General features: G+C 40.6%; 1 protein-coding gene across 1 annotated transcript in view; it reads right to left on the bottom strand.

Moving 5' to 3' along the window:
- Positions 1-22,875, bottom strand: part of LOC106561694 (netrin-4) — a 50,432-nt gene that overhangs the window by 15,889 nt on the left and 11,668 nt on the right. Inside the window, exons 4-6 of the mRNA XM_045688490.1 lie at positions 10,806-11,078; positions 8,073-8,199; positions 7,451-7,639 (exon numbers count right to left, since the gene is read on the bottom strand). Coding sequence (XP_045544446.1) covers positions 7,451-7,639; positions 8,073-8,199; positions 10,806-11,078 — 589 coding nt within the window. The remainder of the gene's footprint in view (positions 1-7,450; positions 7,640-8,072; positions 8,200-10,805; positions 11,079-22,875) is intronic.

Genomic DNA, 22,875 nt, shown 5'->3' with positions numbered 1-22,875 from the left:
ATCTGTGTGTATGTGTGTGTGTGTAGAGTATCTGTGTGTGTGTATGTAGAGTATCTGTGTGTGTATGTATGCGTGTATGTATGTGTGTATGTATCTGTGTGTATGTGTGTGTGTATGTATTTGTGTGTATGTATGTGTGTATGTATCTGTGTGTATGTGTGTGTGTATGTGTGTGTGTATGTATGCGTGTATGTATGTGTGTATGTATCTGTGTGTATGTGTGTGTGTGTGTATGTGTGTGTGTGTGTATGTATCTGTGTGTATGTATCTGTGTGTGTGTGTATGTATGTGTGTATGTATGTGTGTATGTACAGTATCTGTGTGTGTATGTATGTGTGTATGTATGTGTGTGTGTAGAGTATCTGTGTGTGTGTGTGTGTGTATGTATGTGTGTATGTATGTGTGTATGTACAGTATCTGTGTGTGTATGTATGTGTGTATGTATGTGTGTATGTACAGTATCTGTGTGTGTATGTATGTGTGTATGTATGTGTGTGTGTAGAGTATCTGTGTGTGTATGTATGTGTGTATGTGTGTATGTATGCGTGTATGTATGTGTGTATGTGTGTGTGTATGTGTGTATGTATGCGTGTATGTATGTGTGTATGTGTGTGTGTATGTGTGTGTGTATGTGTGTGTGTATGCGTGCCTGTGTGTGAGCACACTTGTGTTTCTCTTTCTCTCAAACACAGTTTGTTTGTTCTTTAAAAGGCCGAAGCGAAAGAGGCTGCCTGGGGAAAGGGACAGGAATGGGAAAAATGTGCCTCGCATGGAGCATGGGAAACTCATCTATTGTTTTCAATTACTGTCACATTCCTCAAAGATGTGGTCGATCTTCTAGTCCTACACTGAAAAGTATTCAAGGAATCAGTATTGTATAAGTTGGCAATACCATAGTTGGCATTGTCATCGCAGTGGTTCTATTCAGACATCCTGTATAGAACCACTGTTGTTACTACGTTATTACTTTGTTGTTACTAGGTTGTTAGTTTGTTGTTACTACGTTATTACTTTGTTGTTACTATGTTGGTACTACGTTGGTACTACGTTGGTACTACGTTGTTACTACGTTGTTACTACGTTGTTACTACGTTGGTACTACGTTGGTACTACGTTATTACTACGTTGGTACTACGTTATTACTACGTTGGTACTACGTTATTACTACGTTGGTACTACGATGTTACTACGTTGTTACTACGTTATTACTACGTTATTACTACGTTGGTACTACGTTGTTACTATGTTGTTACTATGTTGTTACTACGTTGGTACTACGTTATTACTATGTTGTTACTACGTTGGTACTACGTTGTTACTACGTTTTCAGTTTGTTGTTACTACATTTTTAGTTTGTTGTTACTATGTTGTTAATTTGTTGTTACTACATTATTACAACATTGGTACTACGGTATTACAACGTTAGTAACAACAAACTAGCAATGTAGTACTATGTTGTTACTATGTTTTTAGTTTGTTGTTACTACTTTGTTAGTTTGTTGTTACTATGTTTTTAGTTACTACGTTGTTAGTTTGTTGTTACTACGTTGTTACTACGTTGTTTATTACTACGTTGGTACTACGTTATTACTACGTTGGTACTACGTTTTCACTTTGTTGTTACTACGTTGTTACTACGTGATTCCAACGTTGGTACTACGTTATTACAACATTGGTACTACGTTATTACAATGTTGGTACTACGTTAGTACTACATTGCTAGTTTGTTGTTACTATTTTGTTACTAGGTTGTTAGTATGTTGTTACTAGGTTGTTAGTTTGTTGTTACTAGGTTGTTAGTTTGTTGTTACTATGTTGTTACTACGTTATTAGTTTGTTGTTACTACGTTGTTAGTTTGTTGTTACTACGTTGTTAGTTTTTTTTAGTTTGTTGTTACTACGTTATTAGTTTGTTGTTACTATGTTGTTACTACGTTATTACAACATTGGTACTATGTTGTTACTTTGTTGTTACTACGTTACTATGTTGTTACTACGTTACTATGTTGTTACTACGTTGTTAGTTTGTTGTTACTACGTTGTTACTACGTTGTTAGTTTGTTGTTACTATGTTGTTACTACGTTACCATGTTGTTACTACGTTGTTAGTTTGTTGTTACTACGTTGTTACTACGTTATTAGTTTGTTGTTACTACGTTGTTAGTTTGTTGTTACTACGTTGTTAGTTTGTTGTTACTACGTTGTTAGTTTTTTTTAGTTTGTTGTTACTACGTTATTAGTTTGTTGTTACTATGTTGTTACTACGTTATTAGTTTGTTGTTACTATGTTGTTACTACGTTATTACAACATTGGTACTATGTTGTTACTTTGTTGTTACTACGTTACTTTGTTGTTACTACGTTGTTAGTTTGTTGTTACTACGTTGTTAGTTTGTTGTTACTACGTTGTTAGTTTGTTGTTACTACGTTGTTAGTTTGTTGTTACTATGTTGTTACTACGTTGTTAGTTTGTTGTTACTACGTTGTTAGTTTGTTGTTACTATGTTGTTAGTTTGTTGTTACTATGTTGTTACTACGTTATTAGTTTGTTGTTACTATGTTGTTACTACGTTATTACAACATTGGTACTATGTTGTTACTACGTTACTATGTTGTTACTACGTTACTATGTTGTTACTACGTTGTTAGTTTGTTGTTACTACGTTGTTACTACGTTATTAGTTTATTGTTACTACGTTGTTAGTTTGTTGTTACTATGTTGTTACTACGTTGTTAGTTTGTTGTTACTATGTTGTTACTACGTTATTACAACATTGGTACTATGTTGTTACTTTGTTGTTACTACGTTACTTTGTTGTTACTACGTTACTATGTTGTTACTACGTTGTTAGTTTGTTGTTACTACGTTGTTAGTTTGTTGTTACTAAGTTGTTACTACGTTGTTAGTTTGTTGTTACTATGTTGTTAGTTTGTTGTTACTATGTTGTTACTACGTTGTTAGTTTGTTGTTACTACGTTATTAGTTTGTTGTTACTATGTTGTTAGTTTTTTGTTACTATGTTGTTACTACGTTATTAGTTTGTTGTTACTATGTTGTTACTACGTTGTTAGTTTGTTGTTACTACGTTGTTAGTTTGTTGTTACTACGTTATTAGTTTGTTGTTACTATGTTGTTACTACGTTATTAGTTTGTTGTTACTATGTTGTTAGTTTGTTGTTACTATGTTGTTACTACGTTATTACAACATTGGTACTATGTTGTTACTTTGTTGTTACTACGTTACTATGTTGTTACTACGTTACTATGTTGTTACTACGTTGTTAGTTTGTTGTTACTACGTTGTTACTACGTTGTTAGTTTGTTGTTACTACGTTATTAGTTTGTTGTTACTATGTTGTTACTACGTTATTACAACATTGGTACTATGTTGTTACTTTGTTGTTACTACGTTACTATGTTGTTACTACGTTACTATGTTGTTACTACGTTGTTAGTTTGTTGTTACTACGTTGTTACTACGTTATTAGTTTGTTGTTACTACGTTGTTAGTTTGTTGTTACTATGTTGTTACTACGTTATTACAACATTGGTACTATGTTGTTACTTTGTTGTTACTACGTTACTATGTTGTTACTACGTTGTTAGTTTGTTGTTACTACGTTGTTAGTTTGTTGTTACTACGTTGTTAGTTTGTTGTTACTACGTTGTTAGTTTGTTGTTACTATGTTGTTACTACGTTGTTAGTTTGTTGTTACTACGTTGATAGTTTGTTGTTACTATGTTGTTAGTTTGTTGTTACTATGTTGTTACTACGTTGTTAGTTTGTTGTTACTACGTTATTAGTTTGTTGTTACTATGTTGTTAGTTTGTTGTTACTATGTTGTTACTATGTTATTAGTTTGTTGTTACTATGTTGTTACTACGTTATTAGTTTGTTGTTACTATGTTGTTACTACGTTGTTAGTTTGTTGTTACTATGTTGTTACTACGTTATTAGTTTGTTGTTACTACGTTGTTACTAGGTTGTTAGTTTGTTGTTACTACGTTGTTAGTTTGTTGTTACTATGTTGTTACTAGGTTGTTAGTTTGTTGTTACTACGTTGTTAGTTTGTTTTTAGTTTGTTGTTACTATGTTGTTACTACATTATTAGTTTGTTGTTACTATGTTGTTACTACGTTATTAGTTTGTTGTTACTATGTTGTTACTACGTTATTACAACATTGGTACTATGTTGTTACTTTGTTGTTACTACGTTACTATGTTGTTACTACGTTGTTAGTTTGTTGTTACTACGTTATTAGTTTGTTGTTACTACGTTGTTAGTTTGTTGTTACTACGTTGTTAGTTTGTTGTTACTATGTTGTTACTACGTTGTTAGTTTGTTGTTACTACGTTGTTAGTATGTTGTTACTACGTTGTTAGTATGTTGTTACTATGTTGTTACTACGTTATTACTTTGTTGTTACTACGTTACTATGTTGTTACTACGTTGTTAGTTTGTTGTTACTACGTTGTTAGTATGTTGTTACTACGTTGTTAGTTTGTTGTTACTATGTTGTTACTACGTTGTTAGTTTGTTGTTACTACTATGTTAGTTTGTTGTTTGTTGTTACTACGTTATTAGTTTGTTGTTACTATGTTGTTACTATGTTATTAGTTTGTTGTTACTACGTTACTAGGTTGTTAGTTTGTTGTTAGTTTGTTGTTACTATGTTGTTACTACGTTATTAGTTTGTTGTTACTATGTTGTTACTACGTTGTTAGTTTGTTGTTACTATGTTGTTACTACGTTGTTAGTTTGTTGTTACTACGTTGTTACTAGGTTGTTAGTTTGTTGTTACTACGTTGTTACTAGGTTGTTAGTTTGTTGTTACTATGTTGTTACTACGTTACTATGTTGTTACTACGTTGTTAGTTTGTTGTTACTACATTGTTACTAGGTTGTTAGTATGTTGTTACTATGTTGTTACTACGTTACTATGTTGTTACTATGTTGTTAGTTTATTGTTACTATGTTGTTACTACGTTATTAGTTTGTTGTTACTACGTTGTTAGTTTGTTGTTACTATGTTGTTACTACGTTATTACAACATTGGTACTATGTTGTTACTTTGTTGTTACTACGTTACTTTGTTGTTACTACGTTACTATGTTGTTACTACGTTGTTAGTTTGTTGTTACTACGTTGTTACTATGTTGTTACTATGTTGTTACTACGTTGTTAGTTTGTTTTTACTACGTTGTTAGTTTGTTGTTACTATGTTGTTACTACGTTGTTAGTTTGTTGTTACTACGTTGTTAGTTTGTTGTTACTATGTTGTTACTACGTTGTTAGTTTGTTGTTACTATGTTGTTACTAGGTTGTTAGTTTGTTTTTACTACGTTGTTAGTTTGTTGTTACTATGTTGTTACTACGTTGTTAGTTTGTTGTTACTACGTTGTTAGTTTGTTGTTACTATGTTGTTAGTTTGTTGTTACTATGTTGTTACTACGTTGTTAGTTTGTTGTTACTACGTTGTTAGTATGTTGTTACTACGTTGTTAGTATGTTGTTACTATGTTGTTACTACGTTATTACTTTGTTCTTACTACGTTACTATGTTGTTAGTTTGTTGTTAGTTTGTTGTTACTATGTTGTTACCACGTTGTTAGTTTGTTGTTACTACGTTGTTAGTTTGTTGTTACTACGTTATTAGTTTGTTGTTACTATGTTGTTACTATGTTATTAGTTTGTTGTTACTACGTTACTAGGTTGTTAGTTTGTTGTTAGTTTGTTGTTACTACGTTACTAGGTTGTTAGTTTGTTGTTAGTTTGTTGTTACTATGTTGTTACTACGTTATTAGTTTGTTGTTACTATGTTGTTACTACGTTGTTAGTTTGTTGTTACTATGTTGTTACTACGTTGTTAGTTTGTTGTTACTACGTTGTTACTAGGTTGTTAGTTTGTTGTTACTACGTTGTTACTAGGTTGTTAGTTTGTTGTTACTATGTTGTTACTACGTTACTATGTTGTTACTATGTTGTTAGTTTATTGTTACTATGTTGTTACTACGTTGTTAGTTTGTTGTTACTACGTTGTTAGTTTGTTGTTACTATGTTGTTACTATGTTGTTACTACGTTGTTAGTATGTTGTTACTATGTTGTTACTACGTTATTACTTTGTTGTTACTACGTTGTTAGTATGTTGTTACTATGTTGTTACTACGTTATTACTTTGTTGTTACTACGTTACTATGTTGTTAGTTTGTTGTTAGTTTGTTGTTACTATGTTGTTACTACGTTGTTAGTTTGTTGTTACTACGTTGTTAGTTTGTTGTTACTACGTTATTAGTTTGTTGTTACTATGTTGTTACTATGTTATTAGTTTGTTGTTACTACGTTACTAGGTTGTTAGTTTGTTGTTAGTTTGTTGTTACTATGTTGTTACTACGTTATTAGTTTGTTGTTACTATGTTGTTACTACGTTGTTAGTTTGTTGTTACTATGTTGTTACTACGTTGTTAGTTTGTTGTTACTACGTTGTTACTAGGTTGTTAGTTTGTTGTTACTACGTTGTTACTAGGTTGTTAGTTTGTTGTTACTACGTTACTATGTTGTTACTACGTTATTAGTTTGTTGTTACTACATTGTTACTAGGTTGTTAGTATGTTGTTACTATGTTGTTACTACGTTACTATGTTGTTACTATGTTGTTAGTTTATTGTTACTATGTTGTTACTACGTTGTTAGTTTGTTGTTACTACGTTGTTAGTTTGTTGTTACTATGTTGTTACTACGTTATTACAACATTGGTACTATGTTGTTACTTTGTTGTTACTACGTTACTATGTTGTTACTATGTTGCTAGCGTGTTGTTACTATGTTGTTACCATGTTGTTACTATGGTCTGAGGGGTATAGTACAAAGCAGGATCACAAAGTTGGCCAAAATAAGATGGGCATGATCTAATTGATTCAACAACCAAAAACACATATCTATGATTTGACCTCTGTTCCCTGCTATCTGAATGATTTGACCTCTGATCCCTGCTATCTGAATGATTTGACCTCTGTTCCCTGCTATCTGAATGATTTGACCTCTGTTCCCTGCTATCTGAATGATTTGACCTCTGATCCCTGCTATCTGAATGATTTGACCTCTGTTCCCTGCTATCTGAATGATTTGACCTCTGTTCCCCGCTATCTGAATGATTTGACCTCTTGTTCCCTGCTATCTGAATGATTTGACCTCTGTTCCCTGCTATCTGAATGATTTGACCTCTGTTCCCTGCTATCTGAATGATTTGACCTCTTGTTCCCCGCTATCTGAATGATTTGACCTCTTGTTCCCTGCTATCTGAATGATTTGACCTCTGTTCCCTGCTATCTGAATGATTTGACCTCTGTTCCCCGCTATCTGAATGATTTGACCTCTGTTCCCTGCTATCTGAATGATTTGACCTCTGTTCCCTGCTATCTGGACAGGCAGAGGGTATTTATTCTCTTACGTGTGCAGGAGTCAGCGGCAGAGTTAGGTCTGCTGGGGTGTCTGTAGAACCCTCGACGGCAGCTCTGGCAGTGTCTGCCCTCTGTGTTGTGGCGGCAGGCGTCACACACACTCCCACTACGCCGTCCCGATGCCAGCCACACACCACGGTCAAAGTGACAGCTATCTGCATGGCCGTTACACTTGCACTCTGTAAAAGAGAGAAGGAAGCTCCTAAGATAAGCGTGCAAAACTCTGACTTTCATGTAAATCATTATTGACGTCAATGGGAGACTTGTACAACATGTTTGAGTTAAGTGCAAAGATCTCAAGTCAGAATACCACCTTCAAAGCATTTCTGTTTTCCCATTGCTTCCTTTCGCTCAAAGGTAAAGTAAAGATACTAGGTTTCATTAACATTTGCATCAAGGGGTCATTTCTGAATGTGAATGTTTCAACAACAACAAAAAGACAGATCCCTTTGAGAGTATTGAATAGGTAAAAGAGGATATACCTACTGAATTCTACATGAGTACTACTACTACTACTACTAATAAAAAAGACATCTGGCTGTGTGTATCGGGTAATGTACTTGTTGTGTACGTGGTTCTGCTGGTTGACCTTCCTGGCCTTGTAAGACTCACTCTTGCATTCATGAGGTGCTCCTATGATGCCGTTGGCAGCTTGCCAGGGCTGGTCATTGTAGAGGGGAACACAGTGCTCACAGTGGTCACCAGCAGTGTTGTGTCTACACACACATTTCCCATGGACCTGCCGCAGGGGAGAGAGAAAGCCATGTTTACTGTAATAGGGAACACAGATATAGACACACATGCAGTAAACACACACACACACATTTCCCATGGACCTGCCGCAGGGGAGAGAGAAAGCCATGTTTACTGTAATAGGGAACACAGATATAGACACACATGCAGTAAACACACACACACACATTTCCCATGGACCTGCCGCAGGGGAGAGAGAAAGCCATGTTTACTGTAATAGGGAACACAGATATAGACACACATGCAGTAAACACACACACACATTTCCCATGGACCTGCCGCAGGGGAGAGAGAAAGCCATGTTTACTGTAATAGGGAACACAGATAGACACACATGCAGTAAACACACACACACACACACTTCCCATGGACCTGTCGTAGGACAGGAGCAGAGGGGAGACTGAAAACATGGTTCATTGTAATAGACAAGCCACACACAGTAGTAGTGCAGTGGCGACCCGTCATTCAGGGCAGAGCCCCACCTGTTTTGAGCCCCACAAATATTTTGCACCAAAAAATAATAATAATAAAAAAAGATATATATATATATATTTTGCAAATTGATATGTGACACGTATTAATGCCAAAATAACATGCAAAACAGGCAAGTCCCCCCCAAAAAAATATATATAATTTTTTTTTTAATTGTGGGGGAGGCTTGACTGTTTTGTATGTTATTTTGGCATTAATACGTGTCACATATCAGTTTGCAAACAATGTAAAATATATATATATATATCATTGAGCTAATAAAGCCGCATACAAACAGGCAGCTCCAAAATGCAGGTGTTTCAGCCTAGCTCAGTGCTTTCTGTGGTGGTGGGGCAGGCCAGTAGAAAATAGGAGCATTGCACCGTGATTGGCTCAGCATTGCACCGTGATTGGTTCAGTGTTCTGTCACTCATGGGGACACTGTCACTAGCCTTTAGTATGGCTAGACATAAAGAATGTGAGCCCTTTGGCTGCTGCCATAGAGTTACATTAGAAGTGCCCTTCCAAGAAGGCTCAAGGTCAGATAAAATGATGTCAAATCACGTTATATCTACAGTGGCTTTGACTGGACTGATCATGGCAACGTCTTACTTTCAAAATCTTAGCTAGCAGTCATCGTCATAAATAAAGTAGACAATCTACTGGCAAATCCTTTTTAATCCTTGTCATATGAAGATAAATTGTATCGGTGCTCATCGGCCATAAACATTACATTTTACTCATGCTCTTACCCAGAGCAACTTACAGTAGTGAATGCATACATTTCATTAAAAAAAATTCCCGTACTGGTCCCCCGTGGGAATCGAAGCCACAACCCTGTCATTGCAAACACCATGCTCTACCAACTGAGCCACACGGGACATTACACAACAAGTTCGAAATCGCAAATTCAACAATGAGTTGTTTGGAAGGAATCAGTGACAGTGGCTAACCACAAGCATTGCAACTGAGAAGTCAGACTGGGAAAATACATTTTGAACGGTCATCCAACTCGGAATTGTAAAAAAAATTATTTGATGACAAAATTTGCCAACGAAGGACCGCCGCGCACAACAAGGTGAGTCCAAAAATGTGTTATATGCTGCTGCATAAATGATAGGAAGATGAGATAGGGAGATGGGAAATAGGGTCAGCTACATCAGCTATGTTTTTTTTAAAAGGCAGTAAATGAGGCTGAATTCATTGTTTCGCTGCCAGACAAGGCTCCGCTGATAACCAGGTGTAGAAGTGATAAGGATTCATTCCATGGTGCTGGAAAGAAAGCTCTGCTGTTGGTACAGCTTTATGTAGGCGCTAACAGTTTGTGGGCACTGCTTGTCACTGTTATAGTGCAATTCATGTATTGTTTAGTGTTGTGTAGTGTAGTGGCTTTACTGGCATGCATCTAAAAAATACAAAACAATTGGGTTGAGTTTGCCCCACCAACATTTACATGCTAAAATCACCAGTGAAGCAGTGCATTTTCTACTTTGCAGTAAATGTGGATTGCACAGTGCAGTGTGGAACATCCTTAATTACATTCCCACCACTGTTTGACTATAGCTTCCAATGTTTACTATATGAGAAAGGCTGATGTTATTCCACTGGCAGTTTCTACTCTCAGTGGGAAAAATATGTTTACGCTACTATATGGCGTTGTACACTATAATTAAGGTTTCCTCATAGTCATAATCCCGTAATGGAAGGTAAATCTGTGGATAAATATAGTCTTCAGTAAAGCCTAGAGGCTCCGCATTAAAGCACCACTACACAGATGTAGAACCCAAGGGGTGGTGGGAATGGAGAGTGCCAGAAACAATAACACATTTACACACATTTACACACACACACACACACACACACACACACACACACACACACACACACACACACACACACACACACACACACACACACACACACACACACAGGAATAAACACAAGCCGCTCCATACACACAAACATTCGGCAGCACAAACACAGAAATACACAACATCCCTGACTGTTTTTGTTAACAGAGTGTGATGTGATGATTGAAGTCTTTTGGAGAAGCGCTAATAGACACAGACATAAGTGGTCAGTTGTGATTGGTTGTTCGTGCTGCTCTTCACCCTTACTCACCACGTGATTGCTCCTCTGCCTGGCGGGGCGGTACCCATTGGCAGGCACACAGTGCTCGGCGTGCCCGTTGCAGAGGCAGCTGCCCTTGACGATGAAGTCATAGATGGCATAATGGTTTGTGGGCAGTGCCTGGGTATCTGGGTCTTTAGCCTGGCAGGGGCAAGGCTGGCGCTGCAGCAGACGCACCCGCAGGTTGGTGACCATCAACTGAGTCTGGGCTGCTGGGCCGTAGGGGTCCAGTGAGTGCCAGGGGGACAGGGCGCGATAGATCACCTAGAGAGGGGAGAAGAGTGGGTCAGAGTTCACAGTAAGATAAATCTGGCAGATCAAATCAAACTTTATTTGTCACGTGTGTAGACCTTACCATGAAATGCCTACTTACATGCCCTTAACCAACAGTGCAGTTCAAGAAGAGTTAAGAAAATATTTACCAAATAAACTAAAGTAAAAAATAATAAAAAGTAACACAATAACATAATAACAGCAGTGTACAAAACAAATGGGGGGGGGGGTCAATGTAAATAGTCCGGTGGCCATTTGATTAGTTGTTCAGCAGTCTGATGGCTTGGAGGTAGAAGCTGTTAAGGAGCCTTTTGGTCCTAGACTTGGCGCTCCGGTACTGCTTGCCGTGCGGTAGCAGAGAAAACAGTCTATGACTTGGGTGACTGGTGTCTCTGACAATTTTATGGGCTTTCGTCTGACACCACCTAGTATATAGGTCCTGGATTTTTATTTTTCACCTTTATTTAACCAGGTACAGTGAGGGAAAAAAGTATTTGATCCCCTGCTGATTTTGTACGTTTGCCCACTGACAAAGAAAGTATCAGTCTATAATTTTAATGGTAGGTTTATTTGAAGAGTGAGACAGAATAACAACAAAAAAATACATGAAAACGCATGTCAAAAATGTTATAACTAGATTTGCATTTTAATGAGGGAAATAAGTATTTGACCCCCTCTCAATCAGAAAGATTTCTAGCTCCCAGGTGTCTTTTATACAGGTAACGAGCTGAGATTAGGAGCACACTCTTAAAGGGAGTGCTCCTAACCGCAGCTTGTTACCTGTAAAAAAGACACCTGTCCACAGAAGCAATCAATCAATCAGATTCCAAACTCTCCACCATGGCCAAGACCAAAGAGCTCTCCAAGGATGTCAGGGACAAGATTGTAGACCTACACAAGGCTGGAATGGGCTACAAGACCATCGCCAAGCAGCTTGGTGAGAAGGTGACAACAGTTGGTGCGATTATTCGCAAATGGAAGAAACACAAAAGAACTGTCAATCTCCCTCGGTCTGGGGCTCCATGCAAGATCTCACCTCGTGGAGTTGCAATGATCATGAGAACGGTGAGGAATCAGCCCAGAACTACACGGGAGGATCTTGTCAATGATCTCAGGGCAGCTGGGACCATAGTCACCAAGAAAACAATTGGTAACATACTACGCCGTGAAGGACTGAAATCCTGCAGCTCCCGCAAGGTCCCCCTGCTCAAGAAAGCACATATACATGCCCGTCTGAAGTTTGCCAATGAACATCTGAATGATTCAGAGGACAACTGGGTGAAAGTGTTGTGGTCAGATGAGACCAAAATGGAGCTCTTTGGCATCAACTCAACTCGCCGTGTTTGGAGGAGGAGGAATGCTGCCTATGACCCCAAGAACACCATCCCCACCGGCAAACATGGAGGTGGAAACATTATGCTTTCGGGGTGTTTTTCTGCTAAGGGGACAGGACAACTTCACCGCATCAAAGGGATGATGGACGGGGCCATGTACCGTCAAATCTTGGGTGAGAACCTCCTTCCCTCAGCCAGGGCATTGAAAATGGGTTGTGGATGGGTATTCCAGCATGACAATGACCCAAAACACACGGCCAAGGCAACAAAGGACTGGCTCAAGAAGAAGCACATTAAGGTCCTGGAGTGGCCTAGCCAGTCTCCATACCTTAATCCCATAGAAAATCTGTGGAGGGAGCTGAAGGTTCGAGTTGCCAAACGTCAGCCTCGAAACCTTAATGACTTGGAGAAGATCTGCAAAGAGGAGTGGGACAAAATCTCTCTTGAGATGTGTGCAAACCTGGTGGCCAACTACAAGAAACGTCTGACCTCTGTGATTGCCAAGAAGGGTTTTGCCACCAAGTACTAAGTCATGTTTTGAAGAGGGGTCAAATACTTATTTCCCTCATTAAAATGTAAATCATTTTATAACATTTTTGACATGCGTTTTTCTGGATTTTTTTGTTGTTATTCTGTCTCTCACTGTTCAAATAAACCTACCATTAAAATTATAGACTGATCATTTGTTTGTCAGTGGGCAAACGTACAAAATCAGCAGGGGATCAAATCGTTTTTCCCCCTCACTGTAGGCCAGTTGAGAACAAGTTCTCATTTACAACTGCAACCTGGCCAAGATAAAGCAAAGCAGTGCGACAAAAACAACAACACAGAGTTACACATAAACAAACGTACAGTCAATAACACAATAGAAAAATCTATGTACAATGTGTGCAAATGCAGTAAGGTAAGGCAATAAATAGGCCATGGAGGCGAAATAATTACAATTTAGCATTAACACTGGAGTGATAGATGTGCAGATGATGATGTGCAAGTAGAGATACTGGGGTGCAAAAGAACAAGAGGATAAGTAACAATATGGGGATGAGGTAGTTGGGTGTGCTATTTACAGATTGGCTGTGTACAGGTACAGTGATCGGAAAGCTGCACTGACAGCTGATGCTTAAAGTTAGAGAGGGAGATATAAGACAGTGATTTTTGCAATTCGTTCCAGTCATTGGCAGCAGAGAACTGGAAGGAAAGGCGGCCAAAGGAAGTGTTGGCTTTGGGAGTGACCAGTGAAATATACCTGCTGGAGCGCGTGCTACGGGTGGGTGATGCTATGGTGACCAGTGAGCTGAGATAAGGCAGGGCTTTACCTAGCAAAGACTTTTAGATGACCTGGAGCCAGTGGCGATGAATATGTAGTGAGGGCCAGCCAACGAGAGCATACAGGTCGCAGTGGTGGGTAGTATATGGGGCATTGGTGACAAAACGCATGGCACTGTGATAGACTATATCCAATTTGCTGAGTAGAGTGTTGGAGGATATTTTGTAAATGACATTGCCGAAGTCAAGAATCGATAGGAGAGTCAGTTTTACGAAGGTATGTTTGGCAGCATGAGTGAAGGAAACTTTGTTGCCAAATAGGAAGCCGATTCTAGATTTCATTTTGGATTGGAGATGCTTAATGTGAGTCTGGAAGGAGAGTTTACAGTCTAACCAGACACCTACAGTGGGGAAGAAAAGTATTTAGTCAGCCACCAATTGTGCAAGTTCTCACACTTAAAAAGATGAGAGGCCTGTAATTTTCATCATAGGTACACTTCAACGATGACAGACAAAATGAGAAAAAAAATCCAGAAAATCACATTGTAGGATTTTTAATGAATTTATTTGCAAATTATGGTGGAAAATAAGTATTTGGTCAATAACAAAAGTCTATCTCAATACTTTGTTATATACCCTTTGTTGGCAATGACACAGGTCAAACGTTTTCTGTAAGTTTTCACAAGGTTTTCACACACTGTTGCTGGTATTTTGGCCCATTCCGCCATGCAGATCTCCTCTAGAGCAATGATGTTTTGGGGCTGTCGCTGGGCAACACTGACTTTCAACTCCCTCCAAAGATTTTCTATGGGGTTGAGATCTGGAGACTGGCTAGGCCACTCCAGGACCTTGAAATGCTTCTTACGAAGCCACTCCTTTGTTGCCCGGGTGGTGTGTTTGGGATCATTGTCATGCTGAAAGACCCAGCCATGTTTCATCTTCAATGCCCTTGCTGATGGTAGGAGGTTTTCACTCAAAATCTCACGATACATGGCCCCATTCATTCTTTCCTTTACACGGATCAGTCGTCCTGGTCCCTTTGCAGAAAAACAGCCACAAAGCATGATGTTTCCACCCCCATGCTTCACAGTAGGTATGGTGTTCTTTGGATGCAACTCAGCATTCTTTGTCCTCCAAACACGACGAGTTGAGATTTTACGAAAAAGTTCTATTTTGGTTTCATCTGACCATATGACATTCTCCCAATCCTCTTCTGGATCATCCAAATGCTCTCTAGCAAACTTCAGACGGGCCTGGACATGTACTGGCTTAAGCAGGGGGACACGTCTGGCACTGCAGGATTTGAGTCCCTGGCGGCGTAGTGTGTTACTGATGGTAGGCTTTGTTACTTTGGTCCCAGCTCTCTGCAGGTCATTCACTAGGTCCCCCGTGTGGTTCTGGGATTTTTGCTCACCGTTCTTGTGATAATTTTGACCCCACGGGGTGAGATCTTGCATGGAGCCCCAGATCGAGGGAGATTATCAGTGGTCTTGTATGTCTTCCATTTCCTAATAATTGCTCCTACAGTTGATTTCTTCAAACCAAGCTGCTTACCTATTGCAGATTCAGTCTTCCCAGCCTGGTGCAGGTCTACAATTTTGTTTCTGGTGTCCTTTGACAGCTCTTTGATCTTGGCCATAGTGGAGTTTGGAGTGTGACTGTTTGAGGTTGTGGACAGGTGTCTTTTATTACATTTACATTTACATTACATTTAAGTCATTTAGCAGACGCTCTTATCCAGAGCGACTTACAAATTGGTGCATTCACCTTATAATATCCAGTGGAACAACCACTTTACAATAGTGCATCTAAATCTTTTAAGGGGGGGTTAGAAGGATTACTTTATCCTATCCCAGGTATTCCTTAAAGAGGTGGGGTTTCAGGTGTCTCCGGAAGGTGGTGATTGACTCCGCTGTCCTGGCGTCGTGAGGGAGCTTGTTCCACCATTGGGGTGCCAGAGCAGCGAACAGTTTTGACTGGGCTGAGCGGGAACTGTGCTTCCTCAGAGGTAGGGAGGCGAGCAGGCCAGAGGTGGATGAACGCAGTGCCCTTGTTTGGGTGTAGGGCCTGATCAGAGCCTGAAGGTACGGAGGTGCCGTTCCCCTCACAGCTCCATAGGCAAGCACCATGGTCTTGTAGCGGATGCGAGCTTCGACTGGAAGCCAGTGGAGAGAGCGGAGGAGCGGGGTGACGTGAGAGAACTTGGGAAGGTTGAACACCAGACGGGCTGCGGCGTTCTGGATGAGTTGTAGGGGTATAATGGCACAAGCAGGGAGCCCAGCCAACAACGAGTTGCAGTAATCCAGACGGGAGATGACAAGTGCCTGGATTAGGACCTGCGCCGCTTCCTGTGTGAGGCAGGGTCGTACTCTGCGAATATACTGATAACAAGTTCAAACAGGTGCCATTAATACAGGTAACGAGTGGAGGACAGAGGAGCCTCTTAAAGAAGAAGTTACAGGTCTGTGAGAGCCAGAAATCTTGCTTGTTTGTAGGTGACCAAATACTTATTTTCCACCATAATTTGCTAATAAATTAATTAAAAATCCTACAATGTGATTGTCTGGATTTTTTTTTCTCATTTTGTCTGTCATAGCTGACGTGTACCTATGATGAAAATTACAGGCCTCTCTCATCTTTTTAAGTGGGAGAACTTGCACAATTGGTGGCTGACTAAATACTTTTTTTCCCCACTGTAGGTATTTGTAGTTGTCCACATATTCTAAGTCAGTATCGTCCAGAGTATTGATGCTAGTGAGGGCAGCAATCGGGTGAAGAGCATGCACTTAGTTTTACTTGCATTTTAAAGCAGTTGGAGGCCTCGGAAGGAGTGTTGTATGGCATTGAAGCTCGTTTGGAGGTTTGTTAGCACAATGTCCAAAGAAGGACCAGATGTATACAGAATGGTGTCGTCTGTGTAGAGGTCGTCTGCGTAGAATCACCAGCAGCAAGAGCGACATCATTTATATATACGGTGTTTGCTTTAGCAATCTCACTAGTATAAAGACCTCCTCCATTCCTGCCATTATTGAAAGAGATTGTGATACCTCACATCTCAAAATTGGGTTACTTAATGTTAGATCCCTCACTTCCAAGGCAGTTATAGTCAATGAACTAATCACTGATCATAATCTTGATGTGATTGGCCTGACTGAAACATGGCTTAAGCCTGATGAATTTACTGTGTTAAATGAGGCCTCACCCCCTGGTTACACTAGTGACCATACCCCCCGTGCATCAGGCAAAGGCGGAGGTGTTGCTAACATTTACGATAGTAAATTTCAATTTACAAAAAAAAACAATGACGTTTTCGTCTTTTGAGCTTCTAGTCATGAAATCTATGCAGCCTACTCAATCACTTTTTATAGCTACTGTTTACAGGCCTCCTGGGCCATATGCAGTGTTCCTCACTGAGTTCCCTGAATTCCTATCGGATCTTGTAGTCATAGCAGATAATATTCTAATTTTTGGTGACTTTAACATTCACATGGAAAAGTCTACAGACCCACTCCAAAAGGCTTTCGGAGCCATCATCGACTCAGTGGGTTTTGTCCAACATGTCTTTGGACCTACTCACTGCCACAGTCATACTCTGGACCTAGTTTTGTCCCATGGAATAAATGTTGTGGATCTTAATGTTTTTCCTCATAATCCTGGATTATCGGACCACCATTTTATTGCGTTTGCAATTGCAACAAATAATCTGCTCAGACCCCAACCAAGGAGCATTAAATGTCGTGCTATAAATGTTCAGACAACCCAAAGATTCCTTGATGCCCTTCCAGACTCCCTCTGCCTACGCAAGGACGTCAGAGGACAAAAATCACTTAACCACCTAACCGAGGAACTCAATTTAACCTTGCGCAATACCCTAGATGCAGTTGCACCCCTAAAAACTAAAAACATCTGTCATAAGAAACTAGCTCCCTGGTATAGAGAAAATACACGAGCTCTGAAGCAAGCTTCCAGAAAATTGGAACGGAAATGGCGCCACACCAAACTGGAAGTCTTCCGACTAGCTTGGAAAGACAGTACCGTGCAGTATCGAAGAGCCCTCACTTCTGCTCGATCATCCTATTTTTCCAACTTAATTGAGGAAAATAAGAACAATCCGAAATTTCTTTTTGATACTGTCGCAAAGCTAACTAAAAAGCAGCATTCGCAAATGGAGGATGTCTTTCACTTCAGCAGTAATACATTTATGAACTTCTTTGAGGAAAAGATCATGATCATTAGAAAGCAAATTACGGACTCCTCTTTAAATCTGCGTATTCCTCCAAAGCTCCATTGTCCTGAGTCTGCACAACCCTGCCAGGACCTAGGATCAAGGGAGATACTAAAGTGTTTTAGTACTATATCTCTTTACACAATGATGAAAATAATCATGGCCTCTAAACCCTCAAGCTGCATACTGGACCCTATTCCAACTAAACTACTGAAAGAGCTGCTTCATGTGCTTGGCCCTCCTATGTTGAACATAATAAACGGCTCTCTATCCACCGGATGTGTACCAAGCTCACTAAAAGTGGCAGTAATAAAGCCTCTCTTGAAAAAGCCGAATCTTGACCCAGAAATTATAAAAAAACTATCGGCCTATATCGAATCTTCCATTCCTCTCAAAAAATTTTGAAAAGGCTGTTGCGCAGCAACTCACTGCCTTCCTGAAGACAAATAATGTATACGAAACGCTTCAGTCTGGTTTTAGACCCCATCATAGCACTGAGACTGCACTTGTGAAGGTGGTAAATGACCTTTTAATGACGTCAGACCGAGGCTCTGCATCTGTCCTCGTGCTCCTAGATCTTTGTGCCGCTTTTGATACCATCGATCACCACATTCTTTTGGAGAGATTGGAAACCCAAATTGGTCTACATGGACAAGTTCTGGCCTGGTTTAGATCTTAACTGTCGGGAAAGATATCAGTTTGTCTCTGTGAATGGTTTGTCCTCTGACAAATCAATTGTACATTTCGGTGTTCCTCAAGGTTCCGTTTTAGGACCACTATTGTTTTCACTATATATTTTACCTCTTGGGGATGTCATTCGAAAACATAATGTTAAATTTCACTGCTATGCGGACGACACACAGCTGTACATTTCAATGAAACATGGTGAAGCCCCAAAATTGCCCTCGCTAGAAGCCTGTGTTTCAGACATAAAGAAGTGGATGGCTGTAAACTTTCTACTTTTAAACTCGGACAAAACAGAGATGCTTGTTCTAGGTCCCAAGAAACAAAGAGATCTTCTGTTGAATCTGACAATTAATCTGGATGGTTGTACAGTCGTCTCAAATAAAACTGTGAAGGACCTCGGCGTTACTCTGGACCCTGATCTCTCTTTTGAAGAACATATCAAGACTGTTTCAAGGACAGCTTTTTTCCATCTACGTAACATTGCAAAAATCAGAAACTTTCTGTCCAAATATGATGCAGAAAAATTAATCCATGCTTTTGTTACTTCTAGGCTGGACTACTGCAATGCTCTACTTTCCGGCTACCCGGATAAAGCACTAAACAAACTTCAGTTAGTGCTAAATACGGCTGCTAGAATCCTGACTAGAACCAAAAAATTTGATCATATTACTCCAGTGCTAGCCTCCCTACACTGGCTTCCTGTTAAGGCAAGGGCTGATTTAAAGGTTTTACTGCTAACCTACAAAGCATTACATGGGCTTGCTCCTACCTATCTTTCCGATTTGGTCCTGCCGTACATACCTACACGTACGCTACGGTCACAAGACGCAGGCCTCCTAATTGTCCCTAGAATTTCTAAGCAAACGGCTGGAGGTCGGGCTTTCTCCTATAGAGCTCCATTTTTATGGAATGGTCTGCCTACCCATGTGAGAGACGCAGACTCAGTCTCAACCTTTAAGTCTTTACTGAAGACTTATCTCTTCAGTAGGTCCTATGATTAAGTATAGTCTGGCCCAGGAGTGTGAAGGTGAACGGAAAGGCTGGAGCAACGAACCGCCCTTGCTGTCTCTGCCTTGCCGGTTCCCCTCTCTCCACTGGGATTCTCTGCCTCTAACCCTATTACAGGGGCTGAGTCACTGGCTTACTGGTGTTCTTCCATGCCGTCCATGGGAGGGGTGCGTCACTTGAGTGGGTTGAGTCACTGACGTGGTCTTCCTGTCTGGGTTGGCTAGGGTCAGTCTGTTACATCTGGAGTATTTCTCTTGTCCTATCCGGTGTCCTGTGTGAATTTAAATATGCTCTCTCTAATTCTCTCTTTCTTTCTTTCTTTCTTTCTTTCTTTCTTTCTCTCGGAGGACCTGAGCCCTAGGACCATGCCTCAGGACTACCTGGTATGATGACTCCTTGCTGTCCCTAGTCCACCTGGCCGTGCTGCTGCTCCAGTTTCAACTGTTCTGCCTGCGGCTATGGAACCCTGACCTGTTCACCGGACGTGCTTGTTGCACCCTCGACAACTACTATGATTATTATTATTTGACCATGCTGGTCATTTATGAACATTTTAACATCTTGACCATGTTCTGTTATAATCTCCACCCGGCACAGCCAGAAGAGGACTGGCCACCCCTCATAGCCTGGTTCCTCTCTAGGTTTCTTCCTAGGTTTTTGCCTTTCTAGGGAGTTTTTCCTAGGGAGTTTTTCCTAGCCACCGTGCTTCTTTCACATGCATTGCTTGCTGTTTGGGGTTTTAGGCTGGGTTTCTGTACAGCACTTTGAGATATCAGCTGATGTACGAAGGGCTATATAAATACATTTGATTTGAATTTGATTTGAAAAGAGTCGGCCCGAGAATTGAACCCTGTGGCACCACCATAGAGACTGCCAGAGGTCCAGACAACAGGCCCTCCGATTTGACACACTGAACTCTATCTGAGAAGTAGTTGGTGAACCAGGCGAGGCAGTCATTTCAGAAGCCAAGGCTATTGAGTCTGCCGATAAGAATGCGGTGATTGACAGAGTCGAAAGCCTTGGCCAGGTCGATGACGACGGCTGCACAGTACTGTCTTTTATCGATGGCGGTTATGATATCGTTTAGGACCTTGAGCGTGGCTGAGGTGCACCCATGACAACCTCGGAAACCAGATTGCATAGTGGAGAAGAAACGATGGGTTTCTAAATGGTCAGTGATCTGTTTGTTAACTTGGCTTTCGAAGATTTTAGAAAGGCAGGGCAGGATGGATATAGGTCTATAACAGTTTGGGTCTAGTGTGTCTCCACCTTTGAAGAGGGGGATGATCGCGGCAGCTTTCCAATCTTTGGGGATCTCAGACTATACGAAAGAGAGGTTGAATAGGCTAGTAATAGGGGTTGCAACAATTTCGGCACATAATTTTAGAAAGAGAGGGTCCAGATTGTCTAGCCCAGCTGACTTGTAGGGGTCCAGATTTTGCAGTTCTTTCAGAACATCAGCTGTCTGGATTTGGGTGAAGGAGAAGCAGGGGGGCTTGGGCAAGTTGCTGCAGGTGGTGCTGAGATGTTGGCCGGGGTAGTTGTAGCCAGGTGGAAAGCATGGCCAGCCGTAGAAAAATGTTTATTGAAATTATCGATTATCGTAGATTTATCGGTGGTGACAATGTTTCCTATCCTCAGTGCAGTGGGCAGCTGGGAGGAGGTGCTCTTATTCTCCATGGACTTTACAGTAACCCAAAACATTTTGGAATTAGTGCTACAGGATGCAAATTTCTGTTTGAAAAGGCTAGCCTTAGCTTTCCTAACTGACTGAGTATATTGGTTCCTGACTTCCCTGAAAAGTTGCATATCGCGGGGGCTATTCGATGCTAATGCAGAACGCCACAGGATGTTTTTGTGCTGGTCAAGGGCAGTCTGAGGTGAACCAAGGGCTATATCTGTTCTTAGTTCTACATTTTTTGAATGGGGCATGCTTATTTAAGATGGAGAGGAAATCACTTTTAAAGATAAACCAGGCATTCTCTACTGACGGGATGTGGTCAATATCCTTCCAGGATACCCTGGTCAGGTCGATTAGAAAGGCCTGCTTGCTGAAGTGTTTTAGGGAGCGTTTGACAGTGATATGGGGTGGTGGTTTGACCGCGGACCCATTACACATGCAGGCAATGAGGCAGTGATTACTGAGATCCTGGTTGGAGACAGCAGAGGGGTATTTAGAGGGCAAGTTGGTCAGGATGATATCTAAGAGGGTGCCCATGGTTACGGATTTAGGGTTGTACATGGTATGTTCCTTGATAATTTGTGTGAGATTGAGGACATCTATCTTAGATTGTAGGACGGCCGGGGTGTTAAGCATGTCCCAGTTTAGGTCACCTAACAGTACGAACTCTGAAGATAGATGGGGGGCAATCAATTCACAGCTGGGGGCTGATGGGGACTATAACAAGCAGCAATGGTGAGAGACTTGTTTCTGGAAAGGTGGATTTTAAAAGTAGAAGCTCAAATTGTTTGGGCACAGACCTGGATACTATGACAGAACTCTGCAGGCTATCTCTGCAGTAGATTGCAACTCCGCCCCCTTTGGCAGTTCTATCTTGTTGGAAAATGTTATAGTTAGGGATGGACATTTCTGGATTTTTGGTGGCCTTCTTAAGCCAGGATTCAGACACGGCTAGGACATCCGGGATGGCGGAGTGTGCTAAAGCAGTGAATAAAACACACTTAGGGAGGAGGCTTCTAATGTTAACATGCATGAAACCAAGGCTTTTACGGTTATAGAAGTCAACAAATGAGAGCGCCTGGGGAATGGGAGTGGAGCTAGGCACTGCAGGGCCTGGGTTAACCTCTACATCACCAGAGGAATAGGATAAGGGTACGGCTAAAGGCTATAAGAACTGGTCGTCTAGTGCGTTCGGAACAGAGAGTAAAAGGAGCAGATTTCTGGGCCCGGAAGAATGGATTCAAGGCATAATGTACAGACAAGGGTATGGTAGGATGTGAACAGTGGAGGTAAACCTAGGCATTGAGTGACGATGAGAGAGGTTTTGTCTCTAGAAGCACCATTTAGGCCAGGTGAGGTCACCGAATGAGTGGGGGGTGGAACAAAAGGGCTAGCTAAGGCATATTGAGCATGACTGGAGGCTCTACAGTGAAATAAGACAATAATCACTAACCAAAACAGCAATGGACAAGGCATATTGACATTAGGGAGAGGCATGCGTAGCCAAGTGAGCTGGAGACACGGCAATTCAGACAGCTAGCGGGCAAGGGCTAGCAGAAGGGCCTTCGGGGGATGTCACGAGGGAAG

The sequence above is a fragment of the Salmo salar genome, chromosome ssa10 (genome assembly GCF_905237065.1).
Source record: "Salmo salar chromosome ssa10, Ssal_v3.1, whole genome shotgun sequence".
Lineage (NCBI taxonomy): Eukaryota > Metazoa > Chordata > Actinopteri > Salmoniformes > Salmonidae > Salmo > Salmo salar.
The sequence above is the reverse complement of the archived record's forward strand: the minus strand, read 5'-3'. Positions and strand labels throughout refer to the sequence as shown.